The sequence below is a fragment of the Aquarana catesbeiana genome, linkage group LG02 (genome assembly GCF_042186555.1).
Source record: "Aquarana catesbeiana isolate 2022-GZ linkage group LG02, ASM4218655v1, whole genome shotgun sequence".
NCBI lineage: Eukaryota > Metazoa > Chordata > Amphibia > Anura > Ranidae > Aquarana > Aquarana catesbeiana.
Window position 1 is genome coordinate 540248661 of NC_133325.1, and position 24360 is coordinate 540273020.

The 24360-nt window shown below is 45.4% G+C and overlaps 1 protein-coding gene across 2 annotated transcripts in view; it reads left to right on the plus strand.

The window, feature by feature from the left end:
• CTSE (cathepsin E) overlaps positions 1-24360 on the plus strand; it is a 553970-nt gene that overhangs the window by 366048 nt on the left and 163562 nt on the right. For both annotated transcript variants that reach the window (XR_012241707.1, XM_073615874.1), the window contains exon 8: positions 13627-13725. Coding sequence is in view for 1 of the 2 variants with exons in the window: in XM_073615874.1 (XP_073471975.1) it covers positions 13627-13725 (99 nt within the window). In the remaining variant the exon portion in view is untranslated. The remainder of the gene's footprint in view (positions 1-13626; positions 13726-24360) is intronic.

The window sequence follows — 24360 nt, forward strand, 5'->3', positions numbered from 1 at the left end:
CAATGTGGAAGGACTCCCATTTGTGTTCGTTGCTGATGAAGCGTTTGCGCTGGGGGGACCATCTTATGCGGCCATTCCCTATGAGGACCCTCACCCCGGAACAGAGGGTTTTTAATTACCGGCTGGCCAGAGCCCGAAGAGTGGTGGAGAACACATTTGGAATCCTGGCCAGCCGGTTCCGCCTATTTCTGACACCTATCCATATGGCAGAGTATAAACGTAATCATATCATCATGGCGTGCTGTATTCTCCATAACTTTTTAAGGAAACATTCGGCCAACTATGCTGGCTCTGTTGGGCCTGAGGCCAGAGTGATACCTGAAACACTGACGGCCAGGGCTGTGTTTTGGCCTAGGCCGACAAGGCCTAGGCCTAGGGCGGCACTTTGTGGGGGGCGGCAAAAAGGGCCGCCCCCCCGCATGAGATAAAGCCCCCCCCACAGACGGGTGTCTTGCTGATTCCTGGCTCCCGCTGCCGCCTCCCGCACACTTGCAGCCCACGGCGGCCGGCTTTCTGTAGCGGCGCCACTGTGTATGGGCGTGCTTGGCAGAGGATGGGGGCGTGTATCTCAGGCCCCCCTACTCTCTGACAAGCACGCCCATACACCACGGCGCCGCTACAGAAAGCTGGCCGCCGTGGGCTGCAAGTGTGCGGGAGGCGGCAGCGGGAGCCGGGAATCAGCAAGACGGGTGGGGGGGCTTTATCTCATGCGGGGGGGCGGCGTGTGTCACTCGTGCCCCCATAAGCGACAGGTGACAGGTGGAGCCTTAAGCTCCGCCTACCCTCCCCTGCACTGCTTTCCTGCAGTGAATCTTCTCCTCGGCTCTGGGGCTGTGACGTCAGGAGAGAGAGGAGCACGAGGGAAACCCCCAGGACAGCAGGTACAATGATTTAATAAAGTATATCAGTGTTATGGGCACTGGCAGCATTTGATGGCACAGTGGCTGCATTTGATGGGCACGGTGGCTGCGTTTGATGGGCACGGTGGCTGCGTTTGATGGGCACGGTGGCTGCGTTTGATGGCACAGTGGCTGCGTTTGATGGCACAGTGGCTGCGTTTGATGGGGCACAGTGGCTGCGTTTGATGGGGCACAGTGGCTGCGTTTGATGGGGCACAGTGGCTGCATTTGATGGGCACAGTGGCTGCATTTGATGGGCACAGTGGCTGCATTTGATGGGCACAGTGACTGCGTTTGATGGGGCACAGTGAGGCTGCAATTGATGGGCACAGTGAGACCCCCCCGTGATAGCATTAAAACTCAGCAGCTAAAAATACTGTAGCTGCTGACTTTTAATATTAGGACACTTACCTGTCCAGGGATTCAGCGATGTCAACACCTCAGCCGATTTTCGGATTGGCTCTCGGGTTTTGCCACTATCATTCATGGTAAGGGAAACCGACGGGTTCCCTACTGCACATGTGCGAAGCGCGTTGCACTTTCTGAATGGCCCAGTGGAGGAAGGAGGAGGGGGGGCAAACTTCAGAGGGAACAGCGCAGTCTCCCAGAAGTGGGGAAGGGTACCCGTCAGAAACAGGTACCCGTTCCCCCCTGAAAGGTGCCAAATGAGCCTAAAGAGAAAGGGGTGTTGTTTACAGATGATAGGGTGGGTCTTAAACAGGAAGGGGTGTGGCCTCGGCAGGATGGGGTGGGTCGTATTTAAATTAGGGGGGTGCATGCGTTTAGTCAGGCCTAGGGCAGCACAAAACCTAAATACACCACTGCTGACAGCGCTTGAAAGCGGATGTCCTGGCTTGCCCTCCCTGAGTGCCCGTGATGTCCGGTTACGATACCTGGAGTTCTTTGCGGGTAGGGGGGCCATCAATATGCCAGCAAATATGTGAAGCCTTTTTTTAATAAAAAAGCAAAAAAAAGAAATTCTTTGTGGACATTTACTGCTTGTGTTTGTTTTAGCTGACCCTGACAGAAATGTGGGGAGTCCTTGCAACAAGTGCACTTGCAACTGCACTGAAACTGCACTTGTAGTGCCAAGAGGATTTGCCCTTAGGAAATAACCCCCATGTTCTCTGAAAACAGCAATGACATCACCCCAAAAGTGTTGTAGTGTTGAGACAATAATCCACACATTCTTGATTAACAAACTTTTTTATACCTGCACAATCACATGTGCATTTACCAAAGGTTTTTCAAAGAAACCAACATGTTTGTTGTATAACAATTTTTGGGGTAGCATTATCAAAAATAGAAATGTCCATTTAAGATAAAACAGGCATGTGTAAAACCAACAAGAAAGACACAAATCTTGACCTTACAAAGTTCACATTTGCTAGAATTTGAAGGCAATATCAGACATGAGTATTTAGGAACTGTGTTTGATATTGCGTTCAGATGCGGTGAAGTCACCCCAGGAAAAGCCAAATTTGGAAGATGCACACCAATTTACGAATTTCAACATGTGTTAGCTGCCATCACGGGGGATCAAGGGACGTGTTTGGGATGAGAAACCCCTTCCTCACCGCTACTTTATTATTGATGAAGGGGTTGCACCCCCAAAACGCGTCCATTGATCTCCCGTGATGGCAGATAGCACATGTTGACACACTGTGTGCATCCTCCAAATTTGGCTTTGTGAAAAATCACAAAAACATTTTGCACATTGTAGCACACCAAAAAACAAAGGGTTTTGGAGGGGCTTTAAACTCGCCCCAAAACATCAATGATGTTTTTATTTTTTTGAAGAACATCATTGATGTTTTTCTTGAGTTTTTCCAATTGTAAATTACACCCCATGATCTCCCCGATCAGGATCTGGGCACCTTCGGATGTGAAAGGATCTGGATCCACAACATCACGATCACCCAAAAAGAGAGAAACCTCAAAAAAAAATTAAGTCTCAAAAATATGCCGCCATCCATCTCTTACCTGAGCCTGTGGTCGCAGACACTCACCTGTTGTGGTGACTAGTTCCACCACGTCTTCTTCCTCCTGCTCAGCTTGTGTTGGGGGGATTTCCCCTTCTTCCAGAGGGGGGTGGGCTCTGGTCTCCACGGATGAGGGGTGTCCTCCGAGTCTTTTCTCCCCTATGTAAAACAAAATGGTATAATTAGCACACAGATATTTGATGGCAGAACTAGAAATAGTAAACATTGCTTGGAAGTGGGGTACAATTGGCAATTTTAGCAGAGTTCCAAAATGTAGCATTTTCTGTGTCCTTTGTCAAGCTTCAATACTTTACCTGTTTTGTACAAGCTTCACAGATGGAGACCCCCCTATAGTATACACTGGAGCAACTGTGTGGCCCCCTAATAAAAATGGTGTTCTTGTGTCCCACACTAGTGCTCCAGTGTCCAGATGTGAAAACAGCTGCTGAGTGTCCTCTCCTTACACAGAATCTAGTTTGCATTTCATTCTAGTAACAAAGCCATCTACACAACCAAATGTGTTTCATACAAGTAGGCCCTAAAAAATGTGGGCAAATGCATATGGCCTAAACAATGGTATTTTATAGTCCGAAAGAAAAATGTTTGATACGAATGAATAATGTGCCCATGAACAAGAAAGTTGCCATTTTAAACTGTACAACAGTTTCTAAAAGCACATGGAGCAGCATGAACGTAATAAACATCAAAAGAATAGGAACACAGCACAACTACTTACTTTTTTGCAGCACTCTCCGGATCTTTCTGTACTGCTCATGTTCTCTGAATTTGAGGTCCGACCACCGCTTCCTGAGCTGATCTTTCGATCGTCGTTCCCCGAATTTCCGGTGCAGACTCTTGACTACTTTTGCAATTATCTTGGCCTTTCTGACATTGGGGTTGGGGTAAGGCCCATACTTTCCATCATAGTCGGCCCTCTTCAGGATGTCCACCATCTCCAACATCTCCCCAAAGGACATATTTGATGCCTTAAATCTCCTTCTGGATTGGGACGTTTCCGGCTCCAGGCTTTCCTCCTCCTCCTCCTCCTCATTGCTACAATTATCACGATCCTGCTGTGTATCCGCCATGTGCTCTTCCCCCACTGCGCACAACGAAAAGGGGCGGAGAATAGACTAGAAAGAACGTCAGGGGCGGGCGGAGTTACACGCATGCGCAGTGTGTATAAAGCGTAACACGCGTGCGTCTTACGTACGATCTGTGAGCGGAGGAAGGAGCATCAGAGGCGCCGATTGTGATAACGAAGGTAAGATCTAAACTTGCGCCTATAATGCTTTGAAATGGAAGCCTATATTTTAACAAGATTAGGGGAGTTTAGCCTGACCTTAGGGTTTGTCTTGTGTTGTGTCTTGCAGAGAAAATGGATGGGTTCAACGACCACAATTTCCTCCCCCTGTTCATAGACAAGTACAGGGAGCTGCCCTGTCTGTGGCAGGTGAGACATCCCCATTATAATAATAAACAAAAGAGGCAGGCAGCGCTGGAGAAACTGCTGGAGTTGGTGAAGCCGGTGGTCCCCACAGCAACCATCCCCTATTTAAAAACCAAAATTGGTGGCCTGAGGAGCACTTATCTTAGGGAGCGCAAGAAGGTCACAGATTCCCAGAGATCTGGAGCTGCAGCAGATGACATTTATGTCCCCAGGCTGTGGTACTATGAGAGACTGCGATTTCTGTCAGACCACACTGAAGTCAGGGAATCCCTCTCCACTCTTCCTTCCACTCTTCCTTCCACCCCAGCTGAGGCTTCCGATGTCCAACCTGGGCCTTCCAGCCAGGAAGAAGTGTAGGAGCCCAGCTAGGGGGTGAGGTAGAGCATTCTTCTACAAGATTTCTGGTCAATAAAGAAATGATGTTTACTATAGATGTTATTATGGATCACTAATTGGTGATTGAAAAAAAGTGTTTTACATATCAATAGACAGTAGTGGGCACCCAAAATTGTTAAAAGAAACAAAAATGCTGGGCTCAGAATGATAGTCTGTTATATTTGTTAACATTCAATTTGCAACAGTCAGGAGGTGAAAATTGTGTGTGATTGATGAATAAAAAAATAAAACAATGTCCCTTTTTCATACACAGGAAGACCTCAGCCAGGAGGAGGTTGTGGAATGTGGCAGTCAGGAGGAGGCGGGGGTTAGTGGCAGCTAGAAGGAGGCGGGGCTAAGTGTCAGCCAAGAGAAGCCTGGGACCAGTCGCAGCCTGACTGAATCGCAGGTTCCTCCCCTCCGCCTTCCATACAAAAGGGCGAGGAAGACGACTCCCGTGCAGGATTCTGCACTCAGGCTGATTCAGGAGGCTTCTGCGTCCCTCCGAGCCTTCCCCACTCCTGAAGAGGCCTTTGCCTGCATGGCTGCCACCAAATTGCAGGGCATGCAGGAGGGTCAACGCAAACTATGTGAGGACCTGCTTTATAAAGTCCTAAGTAAGAGGGTGAGTGGGGAACTAACACCCAAGACCGACGTGATTGAGTTGGACCATCCTTCTCCTCCTCCTCCTCCTGCTGCCACATCTCCACCACCACAGCCACCGCGTGGAAGGAAGCGTGGAAAGAAGACCTGAGAGTGATGACCCTGGGTTCAGTCTGGTCTGACAGAAGCTGCAGTCTCTCGTATGACTACAGCCTGGGGACATAGATGTCATCTGCTGCTTTCCGGATCTCTGGGACTTCAGGACCAGACTGCCCTCCCTTAGATAAGGACTCTTCAGGCCACCAATTTTGCTTTTAAATTATTGATGTCTGCCCTGGGGGTCCAAGGCTTCGCCAATTTCTGCAGTTTCTCCAGTGTTGCCTCCCTGTTTGTTTAGTTGTGAGCCCTTAATAAAAAATTTTTTTTGGAAATTCTACTCTCCTGTGTGTTTTAATCCAAAAGGGACAGTTTGTTGGTGACGATTCAGGTACATTTCTAACATAAAATGTGAAATTAACAAGGGACAACAACACCAAACAATCTCCTACAGATTAAATAGAACAACATATCAATGGTGTTATGGTAACTTGACACCAAAAACACACACAAAAATATTCTGGAGTACAAATAAAAATCCTAAAAAAAACAAACACCCTTCAAAAAAATACAAACACAAAAAAAAAAATCTACATTAAAGCCAAAAAAAAAAAAATACACCAAAATAATGTCAGATGTGAGAAATCAAAATATATTGAGGGAATCCCGATAAATAGTAAAGAAATAAGTTTGTGAGAAGTCTGTGTGAATCTGAGCAGCAAAACTACATCATTCTTGTCACATTATAAAGAAGAAGAGAGTGCGCTGTATTAAACCATTTTTAACATTGCAGCGTGACGAAAGTGCTGTATCCATTGCGAACGCTAAGTTTACCAGACCGAGCTGTTCCTTGTCGGAATTTCTTCTGAGCATGCGTGGCACTTTGTGCGTTGGAACAGGCCACACACGGTCGGAATTGACGCGATCTGATTTTGTTGTCGGAAAATTTTATCTCCTGCTCTCCAACTTTGTGTGTCGGAAAATCCAATGGAAAATGTCCGATGGAGCCCACACACAGTCGGAATTTCCGACAACACGCTCCGATCGGACATTTTCCATCGGAAAATCCGACCGTGTGTACGGGGCATAAGACCACGTGGTCGACCACGCCCCCTAAAACGTCACAGTCCCAGCATGCCCAGGGACTGTGACATCATATGGGGGCGGGGTCTCCGCCTATATAAGTCACAACGCAGCCCTCAGAGACCAGTCCAGCCGGAGAGAGCGTCGTGTCAACATCTGGGGGAAGAGAAGAGAAGCCAAGAAGCCAAGAAGCCCAGAAGCCCAGAAGCCCAGAAGTCCGGACCTCCGCTCGCAATAGAGCTACATGAAGAGAGCGGAGGGGCCGGCCGAAGACCTGCGACACCGGGAGAAGAGGCCGGAGAGCGGAGAAGAACCAACCGGACGCCGGGAGAAGATGAAGCGGAGGGACCCCCGAAGCCGGAAGAAGACCCCCGAAGCCGGAGGAAGATCCCCCCCCCGGAGCTGTTTAATAAAATATTTTAAAAACCTGTGTAGTGTGTTTTATTACTTACACTTTTTTCCTAGGTAAATGGGTAGGGGTACCATGTACCCCATACTCATTTACATAGGGTGGGGGGCCGGGATCTGGGGGCCCCCTTATTAAAGGGGGCTCCCAGATTCCGATAAGCCCCCGCCCGCAGACCCCGACAACCAACGGCCAGGGTTGTCGGGAAGAGGCCCTTGTCCTCATCAACATGGGGACAAGGTGCTTTGGGGGGGGGGCGCAGGGCGCCCCCCTCCCCCAAAGCACCCACCCCCCATGTTGAGGGCATGCGGCCTGGTACGGTTCAGGAGGGGGGGGGGGCGCTCGCTCGTCCCCACCCCCTTTCCTGACCGGCCAGGCTGCGTGCTCGGATCGGGGTCTGGTATGGATTTTAGGGGGACCCCACGCCGTTTTTTCGGCGTAGCGGGGTTCCCCTTTATAATCCATACCAGACCTAAGGGCCTGGTATGCCCCGCGACGGGGCTAGCAAGGTGTCAATCTCGCCGATAAAAGCGGCAAGATTGACATCCTTTTCTAGTCCCGTCGCACCTGAGTCACGTTCAAAATGAACGGACTTGTCCGTGTGTGGGCAAGTCCGTTCATTCTGAAAGTCCGCCGGAACTCCGGCGAAAGTCCGTCGGAAAGACGGGCGGACTTAGCCCGCCGGAAAGTCCCGGCGTGTGTGGGCAAGTCCGTCCGTTTTAAAGTCCGGCGCACCTGGCGGACAAAGTCCGTCGGAAAGTGTGCCGGACCAAGTAGGATAGAAAGTCCGCTCGTGTGTACGCGGCATCAGTCGCACACAGAACCTGCCAGAACCCATAATTCCTGCAGCATAAGAAAAGTGACTGGACGGCGATTGTCCCGCCCGCGGAAACCCCTCTTTAGCCCTTTAGGGACTGCCGAACAAGAAAATCCTTCGTAAAATCCTGGAAACCCCATAATTTGAACAGGAACACCAAACGGTTGATGGCTGAGACCGACACCCCCCTGTTCAAAATTTAAACAATGAAATATAACAACAGGGACAGAAATTCCATACTGTCTGTCTCAACCCCCACCCGAACCAAAAGATCCTTCCACTCCTGCCATACCATGGAATATGTCGACCATGTGGATGCACTCAAGGAGTTACATAGCAAGTGGGAGTGACTCCAGCATGACAAAGAATCAATGTATTAGTCACCCCAGGCAGGTGTACAGCATATAAGAACACATTTAACTGTAGGCAATGCAAAACTAGATGCTGCAATAACCGGACAACTGGCATTGAAGAGACTGATAGCCAATTCAAAACCTGCACCACTGCCATGTTATCACAAAAACAAATAATTTTTTTCTGAAAAGATTCCCCCCCAAATTTCCACAGCAACAATCACTGGAAAAAATTCCAAAAGGACCAGGTTCCGCAAGAACCCGGCTTCCTGACATGTCTCCAGCCAACTCTCCGCGCTCCACTGACCCCCCAAGGAATGCACCATAGCCCACAGAACCAGCAGCATCCGTATAAAGATCCATATCAAACTTTCTGACTGGGCAATGTTGCCAAAAGGAACGGCCGTTAAAGGTATCCAGGAAGACATACCACACCTTCAAGTCCTCCCTGTGTTCAGAAGTCAATGTGATGAAATGACATGGGGAAGTGACGCCGGCCGTAGCCGCCGAAAAGCTGTGACTAAAAATCCTGCCTATCGGCAGAATGCCACATGCTAAGTTGAGCCTGCTGAGGAGAGACTGCAGCTGCCGAAGCTGGACTTTGCATTTTCCCACCACCAAAGCAATTTCAGTTTTGAGAGCGAACAGTTTGTCCTCAGGCAAGCGACATTCCATGGCAATAGAACTGATGACAATACCCAAGAAACTAATCGTAGCGAATGGGCCTGCTGTCTTATCCACAGCCAATGGGATACCAAAATGCTCAGCTACGTGTTGAATAGTGGTAAATTAGACGAATTAGACGAGGGAGGGCCCACACATGAAAAATCGTCAAAATAATGGAGGACTAAACTGACCCCCGATACCTCCCGGACCACCCATTCAACAAAGGAGCTGAACATTTTGAAAAAAGCACAGGGGATAGAACAACCAATTGGTAGACAGCGGTCAAAATAAAATGAATCCAACCACCTGCAACCTATGAGATGAAAACTCTGTGGATGCACAGGCAGCAAACGGAAAGCCGCCTCAAAATCCATCTTAGCCAAGAGAGAGCCTTGCCCGTAGCGCCGCACCCAATAGATCGCTGCATCGAATGAGGTGTAAGACATCGCACATGCCTCCGGATCGATCGCATCGTTGACCTAGCCCCCTTTGGGAAAGGACAGATGATGTATAAAAGGGAACTTCCGAGGTTCCTTCTTGGGGACCAAGCCCAGTAGGGAAACCACCAAATTTGTAAGTGGGGGTTGAGAGAAAGGCTCTCCCATGCGACGCAACGCTACTTCCTTGGCCAGTTTATCAGAAACCACATCAGGATGTGCCCTGGTGGAACACAAATTGTCCACCATAGGGGGAATTCTGGCAAGAGAACACGGGATAACAAAACCTATTGTAAATGTATCCTCCAACAACCGAGCAGCCGCTCGATCCAGGTACCTACCTAGGAAAGGCTGCATCCTTTCCAACCTCACCAGCATCATCCCTTTTTCCAGAAGTATCTCCGGAACGACCCTTGCTCTGCTTGAGGTGCTTGGACCTCCGGCCCCGCTTGGAAAAAAGGGTGACCCTGCCCGCGCCAAGGTCATGAAACGCATCCACAAACTGATGTCCTTGTGATCCCAGCATATGTTGGCGGAATTGTTTGCCGTAACAAAGCCATGCAACCCCCCCCCCCCATACACCCGGTGAGCCTCACTGATCCTGTCCAGGAAATAAAAAAATGGAAAATTGATTGGTTCTGTTAAGACATACTGAGAGGATAAGGAGAGATGGGGAAACTATTAAAAATTATTATATAGAAAGTTATTGTACAATAGGAAAAGGGTGGAGTATATCCATGTTTCCATCCATCCATCCATTAAGAGAGGAGAGTGGGAGATCTCCAACAAACACTACTGATCGGGCAGGTCAGTATGATGAACACTACAGTGGAGGAGGAAACGATTTTTCTTTTGTACAATAACTACTATACCATTAGAGATGTGATGTGCTGTGATTGGTAGGATAGTTTTGTACACGCCCATGGGGCGGGCAGGGTGCATCCCCAGGGCTGGTACCATCAATCCAGTACACCACATAAAATCCAGCAGACTAGACCTGTCTGATAGGCTCTGAGGAAGAGGAACCCCTCGAAACTCATTAGCCTGTGTCTCTACTGGACAGTCCCATTTGATGGGGACAGTTTCAAGGACCCATGTGGAGGATTAATGAAATTTGTTTTTAATCTAGTCCATGTTTGTGAGTATACTACCTGTCTTTGTACATGAATTAAACCTTTGTTTGAGGATAATGCACTAGGTCCACGTGCCTCCTGATTTTTACATATCCCATTCCTTCGGATTCCTCAGTCTGTGGATTGTAGCGAACGGTGCATTATCCTACTTAAAGCGTCAGATCAAAGAGTTCACCATTTCATAGAGGCCCACTGCACAAGCACAAGAGATTAAACTGTGTGTCTTTTTGACTCAGGAAGCCAACCGTGAGAGAGCTACTGATGTTAAGTGTGCTTTGAGAGAGAAAGAAAAAGGTTTGCATTATCTTTGTTTTGTGGGTGACTGAGAGAAGCCCTTCACCTGTGAGTTAGGAACCTGAAATGTTAGTTGGTGCCTGGATGGCAGGGGAGAGGTAAGTCTATTGGTGACATCACCACCTAGGCAGCCTATGGGTGATGTCACCACCCAGGCATTCCATCCATTGTCGGTGTTCTCTCCCCTGAACCTGGCCAACGGGAAGATCACATGACCGGATCAGAGCTCTCTGAGAATAGGTAAGTAAATGCGTCTTCCTTTTACAGGGTAGCTAGAATAGGAGTTAGGCCCCTGGACTTCTACTTTAACCAATGCTGACTGGGCCATAGCCAAAAGACAGCTACAGTGCAGTCAGCTTATTCTGGGAGGACGTCCTGGGGCGCGCACCTGGGAATGTCCGTGACCGTCGGGTCCCCCGGACCCGGCACGTCAGGGAACGTGGCAAAGGGCCAATGACAGCAGCCCTTTACCATCTGATCACTCCGTCCAATGACAGAGCGATCTCTTGTCAACAAACTGGAGCTTGTCTGGTGCAGCTCCTCCCCTCTCCTCGCACCGATCAGTACAGTGTGTGAGGAGAGAAGGGACCCGGGTGCAGCAGCGCTGTGGGCTGTCTCTGGAGTGCCCAGAGTGCTGATCTGTGCCCATCCATGCTACATCCATTCATCCATCCCTGGCTCATCCATGCTCCATATGTGCTCATACATGCCTCATGTGTGCCCATCCATGCTCCACATGTGCCCATCCATGCTCCACATGTGGTCATACATGCCTCATATGTGCCGATCCATGTTCCATATGTGCTTGTACATGCCTCATATGTGCCTATCCATGCTCCATATGTGCTCATCTATACTTCATCCAACCCTGGCTCATCCATGCTCCATCCATCCCTGGCTCATCTGCGCTCCATCTATCCGTACTCATCCATGCTCAATCCGTGCTCACCCATGCTCCATCCATCCCTGGCTCATCCGTGCTCCATCCATCCTTGGCTCATCCGTGCTCCATCCATCCTTGGCTCATCCGTGCTCCATCCATCCCTGGCTCATCCATGATCATCCATAATCCATCCATCCCTGGGTCATCTGTGCTCCATTCATGCTCAATCCGTGCTCATCCATGCTCCATCCCTGGCTCATCCATGCTCCATCCATCCCTGGCTCATCCATGCTCCATCCATGCTCATCCATGCTCCATCCGTGCTTATCCGTGCTCCACCTATCCCTGGCTCATCCGTGTTCCATCCGTGCTCATCCAAGCTCAATCCGTGCTCATCCATGCTCCACCTGTGGTCATCCATGCTCCACCTATCCCTGGCTCATCCTTGTTCCATCTATCCATGGCTTATCCATGCTCCATTCATGCTCATCCATGTTTATCCATGCTCTATCCGTGCTCATCCATGCCCATCCATGGCTCATTCATGCTCATCTGTGCTCTTCCATGCCACAGCAGTGCTCATCCTTGCCACAGCCACGCCACATCAGTGCTCATCCGTGCCACATCAGTGCTCATCCATGCCACATTAGTACTCATCCGTACCACATCAGTTCTCATCCATGCCGCATCCTTGCAACTACAGTGCCCATCAGTGTCTCACAAAAGTGTAATAGGTAGTCAAATTAGATTTGTAATGTATGTCCCTGATGGTGCTCCCTGCATGTTGGGCCTCTGTATGTGGCCAGGCTGTGGAAAAGTCTCCCACATGTGGTATTGCCATACTCAGAAGGAGTAGCAGAATATATTCTGGGGTATCATTTTTGCTATGTACATGCTATGTGTTAGAAATATCTTATAAATGGACAACTTTCTGTAAAAAAAATGCTTTTTCATTTTCTTTCCACGTTTTCCAAAAACTTGTGGGAAAAAATAGCTTGTTCAAAAGACTCATTATGCCTTATAGAATATACATTGGGGTGTTTACTTTTCAAAATGGGGTCATTTTGTGGATGTTTCCATTGTGCTTGTGCTCCAGGGCCTTCAAAGTGTAAGAGGTAGTCAAAAAATGAAATGTGTAATTTATGTCCCTAGAACGCCTGACGTTGCTCCCTGCATGTTGGGCCTCTGTATGTGGCCAGGCTGTGTAAAAGTCTCACATGTGTGGTACCGCCATACTCAGGAGGAGTAGTAGAATGTGTTTTGGGGTGTAATTTGTGGTATGCATATGCTATGTGAAAGAAATAACCTGTTAATATGACAATTCTGTGGAAAAAAAAAAGAAAAAAAAACATCTTTAGGTTGCAAAGAATTGTGGGAAAAAATGACAACCTAAAAAAACTCACAATGCCAAATACTAACTACATTGGATTGTCTACTTTTCAAAAAGGGGTCATTTGGGAGGTATTTGTACTTTCCTGGCTTGTTAGTGTGTCAAGAAATTAGATCAGTCAGTACATCAGGTGTGATCAGGTGAGAACAATTTTCAGTGATTGGCACCATAGCTTGTAGACTCTATATGTTTCAGTAAAAAATTTTGGCCAAAATTAATGAAGAAAAATTACTAATTTGCTAAATTTTAAAACCGAAACAAAGAAAAATGCATTTTTTTTACAAATTTTTTAGTCTTTTTTCCTTTTTAGCTCAAAAAATAAAAAATCCAGTGGTGATTAAATACCACCAAAAGAAATCTCTATTTGTGTGAAAAAAGGACAAACAATTCATATGGGTAGCATGTTGCCTGACTGAATAATTGCCATTCAAAATGTGAGATCACTGAAAGCTGAAAATTGTTTTGGTTAGGACGGGGGTTTAAGTGCCCAGTGGTCAAGTGGTTAAGAACAGGAATATTTGGAACAGCATTCCTACATCTGGTTTTCAGGTGTTTTCCACACTTTGTCATAGAGCAAATGCTCTTGGTGCTCTTTGTTAGTGAGTACACACCGTGGCAGAAAGTCAGGGACTGGGCTTTGTTTTTGAAGTATATTTGTGCATAAACGGCAATTCAAAAGGCAAATTTGTAAATGTATAGTGGTACTGCACCAAGTTAGCATTATTACACCTTGCACTAACACATTTTTATTGGTTTCAGTATGGTGTGAGTTGTTCTACCCTGAGTCTAATGCCTTCCGTCACTTTTACAATCAACGGATTGGATTATTCCCTGACACCTGAACAATATATGCTTGAGGTAAGTGCTGTTACAACTTATATAATATGATATGAATCATTTTATTGATTCTTTCAAAATATATTGACCCAAGCACAAGTACATCTTAAATAAACATGACAAGTATAAAGACATCTGAAAACACTGCACTATTATAATATTACAGCACCATTGCTGTAATATTTGTTTCTGAATTTAGAAAGTTTGCATAGAATATTTTTGTTTTTTTTCCCTGTGTTGTGTTATATATGACCGTCACCTCAGTGTAACATTTGGAATTAATTCAGGAGTTAATTTTGTGCTATTCACTTCTATAAATTACATGCCATCCAAAGGCTTCCCTACTGAAATAGAAACCTATTCTACATGTAAAAAATATGCACACATCAGTTTTAGTATTTTTCTTAGAAATATCAAAATATTCAAATGTATACTGTATGTACCACAATATAAAGTAAATTCAAGAATTCAGTCAAAATTATCAAAAGCAAGCCAGCTCTTGACAATAACCATGCCAATTATTGTAATCACTCTTTGCTGGAACAGGGTCATTGCTTATAATTACTCTTAGTTCAATAGAAGACAGTAATAGTTGGTTTAGGAGGTGATTTCACAGAAGCGTAGCACTGGGAAGATTATAGATCGACACTGATCCTACACCACCCAGTAATGTTGCATTAAGATCCTAGCTTCTACTCATCTAACAGCACAGTGCAATAGGTCTTGTATAAGCCAATTGACTTTACAAATACTGAACCAAAGGAAGCTTCTGATGGATATAAGTGAATGCAAATCAGTTATGCTCAGTTAATGGCAGTGTAAGTGGCTGTGGCTGAATTGAGCTAAATATTTTATGAGGCTAACTGCTTCAGTGTCAGTGGTCAATGGACTAAACGATTCTTCGGCATAGGTGGTCTATGCAGATGGATAAATGCATTGGTGCCTATGGCAGGAAGATGAATTCATTGGTGTCTATGGCAGTAAGAGTACAGTACCATGGTGCTATTGGTTAATGTAGAAAGTATGTCCAGACAACCATGTCAGTCATTAAAAAAAAATGCTCCAGCACCAGTGTTCATTGAAGGAAACATGACACAGTGTTGTGGGATAAAGAATGCCTTGTGAGTGTGGGAGGAAGCATTCTTCATCTTTAGTGGGATTAAGAATGCCCCAGTTACAATGGTTAATAGGATGAAGAATACCCTGTCACAGCAAGAATAGAATTGAACCAGCTTTGGTGTCAGCAGGAGAATACCGCAACATACAGGGATATACAATGTAATACTGACAATTAATCACACACAAAGGTTGGACTTGATGGACTAGTGTCTTTTTTCAACCTCACCTACTATGTAACTATGTAATAAATGCCCTGACGTTGATACTGTATCTATGGCAGTAAGAATGCCTTTGGAGTCAGTTGCCTGTGTTTGGAGATTGTCCATGTATGTGGGAGTAAAAATGCTCTAGTGTTGGTGTTGAAGGTAAGAGAATTCTTCACGATTGCTGGAACTAAAAAAGCATCAGCATCATTGTGAAGAAAAATGCCCCATTGTCTGTTATCAGTGGGATGAGGAACACACTGTATAGTTTTACCACCTATTTAAAAAAAAATATTTAGAAATTCTTGCCTTATAACGAATGTGCTAAAATTATAAATAAAAATACCCTACAATCATTATCTACTCATACGACTCAACTAAACTTTGGAGTATTCAATAACTTATTGGCATTCATCAAAGAGCAGAACACTGACCTTTGTTCTCAACTCTTCTGTAAAGGTGACTTATGCCGCATACACACAAGCGGACTTTCCGGCAGACTTGGTCCGGCGGACCTGACTCTGTCGGACAATTTGATCGTGTGTGGGCTCCAGCAGACTTTTTTTTCCCAAAAGTCCCACGGACCTAGAAATAAAACATGTTTCAAATCTTTCCGACGGTCTCGTCTGTATGCTAGTCCGACGGACTAAAACCGATGCTAGGGCAAGCTATTGGCTACTGGCTATCAGTTTCCTTATTTTAGTCTGGTCGTACGTCATCACGTATGAATCCGTCAAACTTTGGTGTGATCGTGTGTAGGCAAGTCCGTTCGTTAGGAAAGTCCGTCGGAAGTCCGCCAAAAGTCCGGTCGAAAAAGTCTGCTCGTGTGTAGATTGTATAAGATTGTCTTTTGACAAATTCAGCAAATGGGTTGCATCAAAGGGTATAATGTGTGTAAGAAGAAGAAAAATGCACTCCTGTGTTGCTGCATTGTGGTTATGAGTTTGAATCCTACTAGTAGTGTTTTTTTTACTCTTGCTCAGTTTGTGTGGGTTAGTTCTAAGTGCTGAGGTTCCTACCACAGTTATAAAACATACTGATAAGCTTATGCTTAGCATTTGTTTTGCATATTTTGTACTAGGGAATAAAAGCTAAATCTGGCAATGTTTTTACACATAGCATGAAAATGCCACTGTTTCCAAAATAGGAATTATGAGCAGGCTTTGTTAAATCAAAGTTTTCACCAATATTCGGTATGCAACAGAATTTTGAAATATTGACACATGCAGAGGTGTTCTTGAGGTGCTGTTACCAGCTCACATTAAAATCCATAGAGTGATTCTATTTTTTTTACTCTTGTCACCCTGAGTGATTCATATCGATTCTTTTTTTCCTGCATAGTTGCCTAGTGTCCCATATTTTGCATAACACCCCAAATATGTTGCAATTGTAAAATACAGTAAATGTTAATATGTCTGCTTTGGTTAGTTTTAAAAATGTTGGTTAACAATTAAAGCGGAATGAAACACAAAATCAAAAATTTAATATATTGCAGCTTACCCATCTTCAGATGTGGTGGCTGCATAAGTTTTCTTTTTTGGCATTTTCTTACTCTAATACAGGTGGTGCATTACTGGCCAGAACACCAGGTGAAAATGAAAGAAAGCCTAAAAAAGAAAACTAATGCAGCTATCATATCTAAGAATTGGTAAGCTGCAATATAATACATGTTTGCTTTTGACTTTAATACTGCTTTAATATATGGACATTGCACGGTATTGTGTCTTTTGTGTCTTTTGTTATAAATACTGGATAAAATTCTCTGGTTTTGTTCTTTGTATGTAAATATTGTACATTAATGCATTTTAAGCCATGCCTCTTACACAATTTAACCATACCTAGTTTTTGCCACAGCGTGTCATTTCTGTTCTGTGTTTCCCTTATAAAAGTAGCAAATCTCCCGTAGGAGCCGCTGGAGAATAGGGAATCCCCACTCTGCACCGCCAGGCACACTGAATCTTCCACAGGCTCACTGAGAAGGGAAACAGTCCATGCAGCTTTGTCTTTTTTTTTTTTTTTTTTATATAGGGGTTAAAAACTTGGATGGGGATAGGGGTATTATGGGATGCCCAATTGACTGGAATAAAGTCTCTTCAGGGACACTTCAAATGTATACACTCTCTATGTACACTACTCTTCCTCCTGCACATCACGTGCTTGTAGAAACACTCAGACCCAGCTGTGACACTGTTTAGGGGGATCTGACAGGACACTCAGCCAGATCCAGCAAAAGCCCTTTACAGGCAGGGACCATGGGCTCCTTTTTGTGTGTAGAAAAAGTCCCAGTGTCCAGCTACATTCCTGTGGCTACTGATCACAGCACCACCTCTTCAGGCACTGCCAACCCACCTACCTAGAGCTGCCCCTTTTACTAGCCCTCCTGGCTAATCTTCCACAGTCCTCCCAGACTGATTCTCCAGCCACCCCAGACTGCCACTCACCATTCATCTCAGGCTGTCTCTAAGTCATCCCAGACTGCTCACACTCCAGCTACCCAGCTATCTTCTCCCTGGAGATCTCGTGGATGTGCTTGCTTGCTCCTGCTGTCCTCACTCTTGCTCCCGTGCCTCTGGACAGGACTGCTCCTTGTGTTTTTAGAGGATCCCTCTAGAACCCGAGCCCACGGCTCAAGGTCACCCCCTCCCAGACTAGGGGGTTACCCTCAAGAGCCTCCAACAGGCTCTTCAGCACTCCATCACCAGCTTCCACTCGAACTACACACTGCCCCTGCTGGTCTGACTCAGAGTATTTAAGAGGTTCCCTTCCCCTGCCAGCCTATTTGGACAGGGATTGTTTGGGGCCCTGGATACTCCAGGCAGCTCCTCCTAACCTCCCTCCCAGTCTTTTGGAAGTTTCTCCAAAGTTCCAGCAAGTAGGGAGAGGTACCAGAGGTGCTGCCTGATGAGTCAACTAGCCTCCCTGGATCACTCACCCTGACCCAGATTCAAAACACATGCTTGGCTGCCAGCCAAGCCTAAATTTACATACACAACAAAAACCGATGTACACTACCTAGCACTCTAAACTAGAGGGTGCTAAATAAAAATCTTGATGCGCCCATATAGCCCATATATAATTTTAACCAAATTCCAGGTATTACAAAAAACCTACCCTTGCAGTGGGTCCCAGCACTGCAATGGTTAAATGTTTGTTAAATCTAGGGGATAAGGAATCAGGTGTAATACTTACCCCTATCCTTGCTTTGTTGCTCTCTTCCACTCTAGCTTGAAGTGCAGGCTATTTGGCCCTTCAATTTACTAGAGGATTTAATCATGTGACCACGGCCCTGTAGAAGAGGCTTCTGAAGATCACACATGTAGAGGAAGCCTGCCAAAGTGAGGAGTAAGATAAATATTACACCTTATTCCTCTACCCTTCGAGCTAACAAGCATGTAACTCATGCAGTGTTGGGTGCCCCACTGCAAGGATAATGTTTTTGTAATTCCCAGTATTGTGTTTTAAGTGTGGTTCCCCTCTCGCCATATCACAGCACATTGCTGGAAATACTTTACACTGCACCTCCATTTTATATTTAATTTATTAAGTGCAGAATTCAGCACGGAGCCTCCAATGTGCCATGATATGTTCTCTGCATAATGTTGTAAAAGACACTTACCAAAAGATGTTCCTCCTCCAGGCTCACATTTTTTCAGTGGGATTAGGCCATACACTTGATTTAAAAATATAACCCTGACACTGGATTAAAGATTACAGTGAAGGCCAAATCTCCCTTTTAGCACTCATAATATGAATATTGGCTCAGGGTTGCTAACCATCTAGGACAGTAACCAGACAATCTTTAAAATACAAGCCAATTAAGTGTAGTCAGGTGCTGGATTACAGAAACATGGATAAGGAGGCATTGTCCTCTTTACAGTAAGTTTTACTTTCAATTTCTGCTACTATGCTGGATAGTGACATCGTCTGGTGCACTAGACGATGTCGCTATTTGACGAAACATACGTTGGGAGGAGCTGACATGCTCACGTCATCGCGTGCAGGTGTCTAAGCCAACGGGCGTTTTGCACAGCCGGCTAGCTACTTTGCTACTTTTAGACTTTCACATTGTAAGTGTAACTTTTATTACTTTAATAAATGATGTCTTATTGGAATTATGCTATGGTGAATTCCTCTTTCATTCCGGGCAACATCTGACCATCTTGTGGGAACCCTCCTGATCAGGGGATCCGTACCGTTTTGCTGGCCACATTACTTGGATCATTTGGAGGCACTGGTTCATATGTCTGGATAAAGGCCCTGACAGGGTATTTGGTCACAAGCTTATCTAGCTTGCCATATGGTAAGCGCGCATTTTATGTGGTGTTCACATTTTGGTTGCGGTGGAGGAATCGTCACTTTTTCAACTTCTCCTAGGTTTATATGCAAATCCCTCCCATTTTAGATTGAGATTATTAGCTTCTTACCATTGCTCTATTGTTGGTAGAGAGTTTGATATCCACTTTTGTAATATAAGTTTACGGCTATATACAAGGATCTTAGCCACATCACATGCGTTTCCACCAGGAGTGTGTCTTCCAGTATAATCCCTAGCAATGCTGTTTTTGTGTTAGATTGAATCTGTGTAGAACATAGGGGTTTAAAGTATCAAATACACACTCCCAGTAGCAATGCATTTTGGGACATCGTCACAACATATGTATAAGTGTACCTGTATCATTAGTACACCTTGGGCAATTTGATGTAGTTGCTTTACCCCAAGAATGTAACTTTAAGGGAGTATAGTAGGATCTATGAATGATAAATAGCTGGGTCAAACACTGTGGAGGCTAAGGATACTCTGAATAAGTTCTTCAAAGCTTGCTCCCACTCCTTATCACTAAGAGTCTCTAAATCCCTATTGCATCGTCCAAGACTACCATTTTGTATATTAATTCCAACTGTACTTTGTAGGGAAGAGTATATATCCCAAATAAGTCCCTGTTTAGAGTGTCTTGTAGTTACTGCCATCGCTAAAATTGAAGATGGAGTGTCAGGGTCCTTACCTCGGCAGGCGGGGCGCCCGCGGTGGTGTGCGTCAGGGTGCGTCGGCGCGCGTTGGCGCGCGCGTTCCTGCGGACCTCGCCGTGCGGGCTCCTCGCGGCGCCGGTGTGTGTCCAGGATCGTTCCACTGTGCACGCCGGTGTGCGGGGGCGCGCGCGCGGGCGTTGGCGGGCGCGCGTGCCTGTGTGTGCCGGGGCGCGTGCGTGCACGTCGTTTGGCGCCAAAAGCCCTATTTAAGCCAGTGAGTTCTGGTGACCAGTGCTGCCTAATCAACAGCTAGTCGTTCCAGAGCCTGACCGTGTACCTTGTCTGTTCCTGCTATACCTGTTGACCCGGCCTTGTCCCCCGACCTCTCTCTGAACTCTGCCTGCACCGACCTTTGCTTGTCTGACCATCCGCTTGCCTGTTCCACTGTACCTCTGCCGTCTGCCTGTTGTCAAACCCGGCCTGCCTCCTGACCATCCATCTGCCTGCTCCCTGGGATCCTATCAGCCTGTCTGCAGACTTCCTGCCTGTTGTCCACACCAGCCTGCTCAGCTCAGTGAAGGTGCTCCAGCCTACTCCAGTCTTTCCAGCTGTTAACCCTGTGACTCCCGGACTGCAATACCAGGACAGCCATACAGGCCTTCATACCACTCCGTACTGTCGCACCCCCTGTTTACTCTACCAGGGGGCCGATAGTCGGAGGGTAAGGGAGCCTACCCTCTGCCCGACAGGACTCGCTGGTCTGGTAAGTAGGAGCCTGATATGGAGTATATTTTAGTGAAACAATCGTAGCCTGACTCTGTAGAGCATTTCGTAACTGTAAATGTTAAAAAAAAAAAAAATTATTAGACAGAGGGTATTTCGCTGCCAGTTTATCAAATGGTTGCACCACGTCAGTATTAAAAAGTTGATAAAGTAACAATACTGGCCCTTTTCCATGAGTCAAAAGTTGTGATGCTAGATAATACAGTGTGGCATTAGGAACAACTATACCTTCTTCATCCTTAGGCAACTGTAGAGTTTCCAGTCTAATCCGGGGATGTTTATATCTCCAAATAATATCTCTAAACAAAGTATCTGCTTGTATAAAACATTTCCGAGGCAATTGTAGTGCTACCCTCATGAGAGCCTCTGATAGAATCTGTACCCCACTGGTTGCCCTGACTCTGCAAGTCCTCCGACACCTCTGACTCCCTGGGTTCAGTTATTTTTACCAATTGTCACCACCAGTGAAACAGTTCAAGTAAGTTTACTGTAGTAAAAGGGACACACGTAAATGCATAATATAACACTGTAGATCATTAGGTATTTTATCTGAACAATATAACACTATTTATGATTTGCTATTTTTTAATTTAGAACCTTTCAGTAGTAAAGAGAAATAAAAAGTAGACAGTATGACCCAAGTTCAGTTAGACCTTGATTCTGTCACAGTAACCTATGTGAACAGGTTGGAAGAAGGGTAGGGAACTAACACTGTACTTTCTATGTCAGGTTCACTCCCTTCTGTTTCCTCAACCCACAGGCCCTTACATCAACACAACATGACAACACTATTCAAACTATTGTGTTTAAAGTGACTGGCTCCTTTAGAGTTCCATGAAAAGCAAGAGCAGACCATTTGTGCTAAAAACAACTTTAGTCACTTTAAGCAAATAAGGAGAGGATAAAAAGGGTTTGAAATTCACTACTTGAAATCCGAAAAATCTTCATCTAGCTTTGAAGTATTATGAATAGTGTGATCCTTGATGGTATGGTAGAACAAATTTAGCGGATTTGTGATTGATCCTTGTTTTACTTCAAACTCTTGCTATGTGGCTTAATATTATTGTATCCAATAAAATTACAGATGGTAGAAACGTGGACAGGGCACAGTTGTCTGCATACAGTGTTTAGTGAAAAGAATAAACTTGCTTCAGTAGTACCACAAGTACCAGGAAGTTAGCCTGAGTAAGTGATGTCTATATGCAGTGTCTTAAAGAACTAAATGGGCAAATGCCTGCTCACCACCGGCGTTGCAGAGATTGCTGGTAACTGTGCAGATGATAAGTATGACTCCTTCAGGAACTCCCTCTGGATCCTGGCTCTGGGAAATTTGCATCTGACCTCCGTCACACCCTGCCGTGGCCTACCAGGATCTCAAGTGCAAGCGTCGCTGGAGGAGCTGGAACAGTCTCATTTGGCGTGTCATTTTTTGGGGGGGAAGTGGTTACCTAGTTTTGACAGGTGTTCAGCTCCCACTTCTGCCTGCACTGTCTAGTCGACTCCTCCTCTCCCCCTTCCTCCCTGCAATCTTCTGGGACACATCACAGGTCCCAGAAGATTGCCCGGCCATTCAGGACACACAGTGCGCACCCAACTGTGAAGCCACAAGCTGTCACAGCCAGGTGCCCTTTAGTGATCCGACTCTGCGGAGAATTTGATCTCTGTCTCTTTGAGTAGCTGCACTAAAAATGACCGCGGAGGGGTTCCTGATGGTAGAGGCCAGGTAGGTACTTGGTGTGCTCTTTCAACCGAAAAGGTCATAGAAAGGTGGTCTTTCCCAATGGTCCCCCATAACCATGTTTCCGCAAACTCTATAGGATTAGTACCTTCAGCATGTTCTGGGAGACCCACCAGCCTAATATTGTTACGTTGAAGGCGGTTTTCCAGATCTTCTAACTTACGAGCATTGGTGTCAGATTTTTTCCTTGCCTTTTTGACATCTTTACCCAGTGACTGGGATGTGTCTTCTAGCGCTTTAACTCGGCATTCCAAAACAGATGTTCTGTACATCTTGATGTACATCTTGACGAAGAAAAATAAATTCCTCTAAGTCCTTGCACTTGGCCAGTTAGGTTGCATAAAGAGTTTTGTTGCACTGCCTTTAGCACATCTAATAATGTGGGCTCTAGTATTGTTGATGATGATTTTAATGTATCTAGGCCATTAGACTGCTTGTCACCTTTCTTTTGACCGGATATTTATATTTATTGAATAGATGTGTTCTAGTTCTTCCAGTTCTTCACTGGCAACATGCTGAAAGGCTTTATTTTTATTATTTTTGGATGTCAATGCATATTTTGCAAGTTTAGTAGCTGCTGCTTTTTTAACCTTCTCTTTCATGGATTTACCACCTTGTACTTAAGAAAGACCACTAGCATCTTGCATGGCAATTGTGGCATTGGGTGCCCCCTGTCCCTCTTTCCCCCTTGTCATATAAAAAAAAAAAGTAATAGGACAAGAATTGATTTCCACGCCTTTCTTTCCTCCTCTTCTCCCTTCCAGCTTCCCCTCTTTCTCCTTCTTTTTCCTTTCTTCCTCCCCTCTTTCTTTTTAAAAATCCAAAGCATTCTTAAAGCTAAAGTGTGCACAAAAACTTTATTGGGGCATTAGCTAGTTACTTCTAGTGATTCGTGCCTAGAGAATGTGACTAAAGAATCCTCACAGTCCTCTGCCATCATTTGTGGTATCATATGATGCCACTTGTATTGAATTATAGGATTTTTATCCATTCTGGCAAAAAGTAATGTTGCAGAGATCGAATTAGTGTTATTTCCAGATAATAGGAGTTTCTCTAGCCACTTAAGGACCGCCCCACATACATTTACTGTGGCAGGACAGCCCTTAAGCGCAAAATCACGTACCTGTACATGATTTCCTTCACTGGCTCTGGGGCGGGAGCAGGGATCCGGCAGCACAAGATTGAACCCGGCTATTGTTCGCAGAGAGGCAGAACAGTGGTCTGCCTATGTAAACAAGGCAGACCGCTATTCTGCTAGAGAGGAAAATGCTAAGCAGAAACACAGATCTCCGTTTTCCTTTAGTGAAAGCACATCCCCCACAGTTAGAAAGCACGTATAGGGAAAACATTAAACCCTTTGATCGCCCCTGATGTTAACCTCTTTCCTGCCAGTGTCATTTATACAGTGACAGTGCATTTATTTTAGCACTGATCACTGTATTGTTGTCACTGGTCTCCAAAAAGTGTTACTTAGTGTCAGATTTGTCTGCCGCAATGTCGCAGTCCCGCTAAAAATCGCTAATCGCCGCCATTACTAGTAAAATATATACAAAAATAAAAAGTCCCCAAATATATATCCCATAGTTTGTAGAAGCAATAACTTTTGCGTAAACCAATCAATATACATTTATTGGGATTTTTTTTACCAAAAATATGTAGCCGAATACACATTGGCCTAAATTGATGAAGAAATTTGATTTTTTTTTTTTTATTGGATATGTTTTTTAGCAGAAAGTAAAAAATATTGTTTTTTTTCAGAATTGTTGGTGTTTTTTTGTTTATAGCGCAAAAAATATAAACCCCAGAGGTGATCAAATACCACCAAAAGAAAGCTCTATTTGTGGG